The 7,444-nt window shown below is 42.2% G+C and overlaps 1 protein-coding gene across 9 annotated transcripts in view; it reads right to left on the bottom strand.

The window, feature by feature from the left end:
* Nucleotides 1-7,444, bottom strand: part of LOC111267673 (uncharacterized) — a 54,564-nt gene that overhangs the window by 10,302 nt on the left and 36,818 nt on the right. For all 9 annotated transcript variants that reach the window (XR_002684776.2, XM_022846061.2, XM_022846057.2 and 6 more), the window contains 5 exons: nt 2,634-3,235; nt 1,511-1,648; nt 663-1,178; nt 398-462; nt 36-173 (listed from right to left, as the gene is read on the bottom strand). Coding sequence is in view for 8 of the 9 variants with exons in the window: in XM_022846061.2 (XP_022701796.1) it covers nt 36-173; nt 398-462; nt 663-1,178; nt 1,511-1,648; nt 2,634-3,235 (1,459 nt within the window). In the remaining variant the exon portion in view is untranslated. The remainder of the gene's footprint in view (nt 1-35; nt 174-397; nt 463-662; nt 1,179-1,510; nt 1,649-2,633; nt 3,236-7,444) is intronic.

The following is a 7,444-nucleotide window of genomic DNA, read 5'->3' as shown; positions in this document are numbered from 1 at the left end:
AATGGCGTAAAGACGTAAGTCAAAAAAAGACAAACCTGATTTGATCATATTCCGAACCCCCTGGATATAATGGCCAGCCCAGAAAAAGCTCAGCTATGACGCAGCCCAAACTCCACATGTCAATCGCTTCGCAAAATGGAAGGCCCAAAATAATTTCAGGGGCACGGTAATACCTGCAAACAGTAAATGTTTTTATTTAAAATGTCTCTTTTTTAGCTTAATATCTTAACGCGGTTTTAGAATTTTATCAGTTGTTTCGATGCTGTTATTGTTGGGATCCATTTCAAGCAAAATATAGCAATGTGATCATGCATCTTCTCTAGACTTACGTACAGAGCTGCCGTAAGAAAAGTAACTTCACTCCGAATCAAATCAACTCTTAATCTATGTCACTAACCTCGATTGAAGATAGGTCGAGCATACGGCCTTGCTCACGTGCGATGCCGAACCAAAGTCAATCACCTAAAATGTATTGGAGTTACAAGGGAGACTCATTATGCAGGTACGGATAAACACTAATACCTGTGAGGCTGATCAACATGAAGAAGCTTGCGATTTGAATTTTCGCGGGAAAGTTCGTGAAATGTTTATCGTTGCCCTTTAGTTGTAATTCGTTTGTCAACAAAATTTTCTAGTGTCGTTGAATTTATTTCGTAGTTTACCTTGACGCGGAATGGTTGTCGTACAGGATCGACGAGCATGATGTTCTCGGGTTTGAGATCGGCGTGTATGAGCCCAAGCATTTTCAGTTTGAGTAACGCAGTTAATACCTGCTGTAGAATGGGCCGAATATACTTGAGTGGTAGAGGGGAAAACTTGTTCTGCTTGAGAAAATCGTAGAGGTTCTGTTCGAGCATTTCGAACACGAGGCACGTGTGCATCTTGTGCACGAAGCACTCGTAAGCTCGCACAAAATTGTAGTCATCGCCATTTTCAGCCGATAGTCGTTGAAGTATCGACACTTCGATCTGACCCTGTCTTGCATACGACGGATGATTCTTGAGGATCTTGATCGCGACGATCTCGTTAGTGCCTTTTTTCCAACATTTGACCACTTGGCCGAATGTACCTCTGCCGAGAAATTCGAGGACTTCATATTGGTTCCCGGCAGCTGAATACAGCACTTCGTGCTGCACAAGCTGGTAGTCGCCCTCGGAGGTCGATGAGGACGAAACAACCTGTAAGAACCGAAGTGCAATCGAACACGATGGCATTGAGCATCTCGTTACGCAAATGGTTACCACTTTTTTTTCTAAGGTTCAGTCGAAGGAAGAAACTACTACTTTGATTAGCCGTGTTTTGACATGTGGTAATAAACTTTGCTAGATATACAACATTTGAATGATAGGTTTATGTGAAGCATTGTATTTGACCAATATTGACTTTTTTCGCATTATAAGCATACAGGTGCGAAATTTTGCAGAAAAAAGACTACTGCTTCATCCTCCAGCGAACAAAAGTTCGCTGGTGGATTATGAACGGTCTGTTCTGCCAATTAGGCTTAACGTACCTTTTTCTGTTGTCCCATTTTGCTTCGCTTGGACTGGCCTCCGGCCGTCGAATGGGACGTGCTGTTCATCAGAAGCCCGGACGCAGCGCTTTCTCCTGTCGCCGCTGCACCGCCTCCGTAGCTTACTAACGTCTCTGCCTGCAAAATTTGATCAGGAAAATAAGTCATGAGTGTAATGCCGTCCGCCATTCTAAGGTGTACTCCAGAGTTCAAATTAGGTTAGACACTCGAGTCACTCGCAATCAACGAAACATACAAATTACGTTGATTGGCATGTGCAAATGGTGAACGCATCATTTGGATTGAACAGACATACTGCTGATCTGAGATTTAAAACCTGGAAGGCCGCTGAGATAGCGAAAGTGGCGAGGGGCCGATTTTTGGTCCAAAGTGAGCGCTTCTGTAGCAACTCTGAGTTCGAACTAGCTAAAGTATATATTTTTCTTGCTTGTCTGATTTTTGAACTCAAAGCGACCCCTTAAACTTTAGAGAGAAGGCTAAAAAAGAGATTAAAGGAGGTAAGATTAGGCTATTTTTTATGGGTTGCTAAAACCTACTTTTTTGTGGGTTGCTTTCATTCCAAGAAAGAGTTGTGTAGATACGGAGACGATTAGGCAAATACTCTTGCCGCTAGAGGAGAGCAAACTTTGGATGAAGCTTTTCACATGAACAGATAGAAACACTCCTCATGAACGAGCCGTATTCAAAGATTCCTGTCTAAAATCGTAACGAACTCTTTAATGGTAACCGTGAATATACACAAAGGAACGCGTAAGTTCATTAGAGTCTTGTATAAACATGCCATACACAAAAATTTAGCTTGAAGTTAGGAAGAAGGATAGTAGAAACTAGGGACCCACAAAAAGTCTTGGAAAGACAAACTGTTGAAGGTTATCTATAATTAGCAATAAATACTATCTTTGGAAATTACTCTTCCTTTCGGCATAACGAGCAGTAACTGGCTTTTCTTATAGTGCCAAGCCTAATTGTTCTTCAACTACGCTCATATGTATTTTGCAACATATGGCCTGTCAAAGGCTGTCATTCAACAACAACACTTTACATATTTGTTCATAAACGCGATGTTCATATTTACGATTTTGCATTTGACATTCTGACTCACCTTTCGTTTTCTCGATGAGCTGCTGTGACTGTTGCTGGTATTATTGTTATTTGCGCTTCCGTTGTTATTGTTGTTGCTAGCGTTATTGTTCAGGCTGGAGATGTGTTGTTGCTGTGGATGTTGCACGCCGCCGCTGTTCGGCCCGTGGCTATGGCCGTTATTGTTGCCTGAGTTGTGACTCGAGTGATGGCCCCCTGCGGCCGCTACCCTCAAAGAGAACGAGCCTCTGTTTGTTGTCTGCTGATGCTGATGTTGTTGGGGTTGAGGATGCTGTGAGTGACTGGAGTGGTGGTGCTGTCCTGCAGTTGAAGATGACGACGAGTGATGGTGCGAAGATAGCCCGGACGAGGCGGCCAGGCCCGACAACAATGTGGATCCATGGTGATGCTGACCACCATAGGAGAAACCTGATGACACGGACGACTTCAGCGTGACGAGTCCCGATCCGGCTCCGAAACTCGTGTCCAAGACCACGACACCCCCGCCGCCGCTGGCACCTCCGCGGGCGCTGCTGGCGCCGTGAATAATCGCAGTAGCCGAAGAGGGCAAGGGAGATCCTTGTGAGCTGCTACTGGTCACCAAAACTGGGTCGTAGCAATTGCCTGATATGGCAGAGAAAGACAATGTTGCAACGAATGGTAAAACATATTAGAACACAACTAAGAACGGGAGTAAACGACACAACTTTGGTCCTTTACAATTCATAACTTTGTTGTTTGTTGTTAGTCAGTGTAGCGGGAAAATAAAAGCCGTTATTAACAATGGAAGTGCACGCACAGGGAATCCCAACCTCACAAAAAATTCTACTAAGAGCCAGTGTCTAGGAAAATGGAACACAACATTCATAAGCAACATTAAACGTTTTTCTACCAACGGAGTATTAAAAATAGCTAAAACGCGATCAGATTTGATTTTTTCACCAGGTTACAATAGTTTTTATCGTGGAAAAATTCATATAATGTATGTGGATTTGTAATGAAAGCCAGGATCATAATCAGTCGTTACTGAATGCGATAATGATGATGTAAATCGTCCTCTATGATTCATTATATGTGAAGCTCGCGGACCAGCGACTTCGCTATTCTATTATTATTTATGAGGAGACAACAGGAGTTGGTGTCAATGTTATAAACATATTCCATCTTGCTAAAGAAATAGATCGCCGATATGCGTGCACCAGTGCGTGCACTCAATCTAAAGATTCGTGTCACATAAAATTATGCACACGTCTGTTTGGTTTTTTATATAGAACAGACAGGTATATTTAGCTGGTGATATATACTGATTTCCTTGATAACAACACGTGTTCATGATACGACGGTAATATGTTCCAGGTTAATCAGAAGTTTCTATCACAGTTTCCTGCAAATGTGCGAGCATTCGTGGTTGGACACTCCAGTCTTCCTATGACACAGCACGTTTATGCCAATTGTCTACTTAAACATCCAGAGCTAGCTGTAAGCACGCCACAGGCCGACTAGGAATAAACTCATCGCCTGGTCCGCCATGGGCTGTGACTTGAGAATTTTTACTCTCCCTCTTTTTATGTTCGGCATTGTCAACCGGATCGGCTTGACTCACTGAATCGTTTCTAGCTAACTAAGGAACCCCCAACTGACCCTAAAAGTTCTTGGAATCTTTTACGTAGTACTGAAATCCGTTCAACGTCTCTATCGAGGTTTGGCGGGGAATCTTTCCTTTTGAGGTCCTAGTGAGTCACACGCCTGAAAGGCTTGGGCGGTGAGTCACAGACTGGTTTATACAACCGACTCTCCCCCTTCTACGGATTTGAGCAAGGGTCATAGCTCTGCGACTACACGACTGCCGAAACCCTTATCTCTACAAATGTCTTAAACGCATACATGTCCTATGAGAAGACAAAAAAGATCTTAGAACCAACCTTTATAATCAATATATATTATGTAGATTGATTATAATCCATTACACAAAAGCAGACAGGATTCTGGCTGGAACTAGGCATCGAGTACGAGCGCTGTTTCGGGTGAGCAAGCTCCCAACGATATAGCGGCTCTCACGTCTTTCATATTTATTGCGACGCTTTTCTGCCTTTGGTACCATTTGTGTGTCCTGGATACGATACAATTTGAAAATATCGTGTATGTTTGAGAGAGCAAGCTTATTATGGGCCTAAATATTGCTACGTCGGAATATAAATACTGATATTCGATTTTCGGCATAACGTTGAATGATATTAAACTTTTAGTTGGTCACGCAGTAGCTAGTGGGGTCTTCTATTTCAATATTGGGATATCCGCCACCCGTATTGGGATTGGTAATCTCAGCTCTCTATCATATATAGGCGGGCAAGTTTCCAATCACTTCGATTTGAAATATTAGTTATCCGTTCCTACAGCTCAGGGATGAGTATGATTGATTCTTGGCATGAAAGCCTAAATTGATTAATGTAATTTTACTTTTCAAAGGCTACATTCATCAGGTTACCTCGCTCGCTTAATTGGATATAGATATACGGAATATCGCATGTCAACGGTCGTTTAGGCTGATCGTCCAGCAAAAACGATAGAAAAAACATCACGCGTGAGACTAGGGCATGCGAACGACTTCCAAACCATGAAAAATTAATGGAACGACGAAGCGATCTTCGACCCGCTTATACTTAGAGCCTACGACTCAAGAACTAGTAGAAATCTCTCCCAAAGACCTCATCGGGAAAACATAGCTAAATCAACTTAATTTATTGCAGATTTCGTTGCTTTTAACCCGCTCAACAATACAACTGTCTGACTCTCAGGCGATTGTCGTCTTCTGTTTCTCCCACAGCTCTCGAGTCGTTTGCTCGTCCCGATATATTTGTCTTGACAGCATCATCCTATTCCCAAGGCTAGTTTGGCTGTGTTGAGACTGAAGAAAATTATTGGTTGTTTCTAAATGTTTATGGGCAATGGAATAGGTAAGCGTGGTAGGTCTAATCAGGGCATACCGTCTGTGTCAGGGTCATTGTGTGAACATCACGCCTACTGAGACAGTTCTTCTCGGAGAAGTGCATTGTTTTCTTAACCTAAAAACGGTTTGAAAAAGATCTCGCTAGATCTTTATGAGGGCGAGGAGCTCAGATATTCTGACACATCTACGTTTCGGTAACGTTTTGCTGGACGATACGGCTTTCAAAACTAACCTGCAACATGATTGATAATCTTGCTCGGGTGGCCCGTTACGCACACTATTGTAAAATGTGAGAATGATCAGCCCTGACGATTCAACGAAAGGCTAGCGAGATGAAATTATCGACATGTTAGATGGACTAAACGAGGGCGTCACTCACGCGCCAATAGTTAACTGTCTGCAGTAAAAATGGTCTCTTGCGCTGGTTAGCCGCTCTGAACAAAAGGATAGCTGTCCAGGTTTTTCTATATTTGTCCATCTGTTTTTCCATCGGGTTGTCCGCGTATCATTCGATTGTCTGTTTGCTAGCGGCCATTGAGTCAAGTCTACCACCCATGTGTTTCGCTTTAGAGCACTGAATCGTCTAGCCGTTGCAGATGTAATACGACCGAGGAACTTCATAGAATGAATTCAACGATACTGTTTAGTTAACAGCAAATAACGTAATAGTTATTGAAATAAAACGATGATTAAGTTTGTTCAGGCGGAAGAATAAGACGATGGTGGCGGGAGCCTATAGAAGCCAAGACGATGGGAAACAAATGTGAAAACACGATTCCAGACAGTATTCTAGGGGGTTTGGAGGAGTTTCTGTCCGCGTCTCGAAAATGTAATAATCAGTTTTCGACATAAGAGCAACAATCACTGTTAGTTACGCCATCTATCTGAGCTTCTTCTGTTCCTGTCGCCGTAAGAACCAAGTGATTCGATTACTATGGCACGTGTGCCCATTGGCACGTACTGTTGGTGGATTAGATAAATGTTAGAAACAGTAAGACGGCAAAAAACGAAATTTAAGTGTTACGAAAAGTATGATAATGTCTGGTTCATGATAGGTACACAACCTATCATTAGCTTTCGACCAGAAAACAGAGAGAATATGATCATTGAAGCACTGCGTTTACGTAAGTACGGCAACCTTGTGTGCATTCTTTGTCTGTCGGCTTTCAACCAATCAGAAACCTAACGTATTATCAGGAACAAAGCTACCCACCAGTTTCTAGCTGTGAAAATTAGGGCCATAGTTTGTATAGTAGCATGTTGACGTAGATCATTTGATCTTAACTATTGCACAAACGTCTGCTTTGCTTTAAGGCTGACATTACATATGGAAGCGAAGTCAACATCTATAGACGACCCTTCATATTTTTTTCCAGTATTTTGTCAAAAGAAACAACAAATAGAAAAATTAGCTATACTAATGCAACAATACTAAATATACAGCCATTGACAAGGTTTTAAAAGCGCTGTTTCCCGTGTGTAAACAGTGACAGAAAATACTCCTGAATGGCGTTGATAGTGAGGTTGCAATTTACGCAGGTAGAAGCGCGTACGCTTTGTTTCTACTTTTTGCTTAGGTGCCGCTTGAAAGCGCTGGAAATTGCATACATCAAGCTAAATTTTGTCGAAGAATTTTGGTATCGCCCGCCGTGAACTAGTCACACCCACTTAAAGAACAAGTATTTAATAACCTTGATTAATAATTCAATGGGAAAGGTAATTTTTTTTCTAAATATTAGATGAGCTGATAATAACAAACGTTTTTATTGTATCATTCTCATGACGCGTGTTAGATCTGACAGAGCCAGCTGTGCATATATGTAACCCTTCGGATGCACTCTATACAAAAAACCGCCAACTTATTTCCAGAGACTTTTGGGGCATGT

This window comes from Varroa jacobsoni, unplaced genomic scaffold (genome assembly GCF_002532875.2).
Source record: "Varroa jacobsoni isolate VJ856 unplaced genomic scaffold, vjacob_1.0 scaffold_1208, whole genome shotgun sequence".
In the NCBI taxonomy this organism is placed as follows: Eukaryota; Metazoa; Arthropoda; class Arachnida; order Mesostigmata; family Varroidae; genus Varroa; species Varroa jacobsoni.
This window is presented reverse-complemented; position numbering and strand designations above follow the sequence as displayed.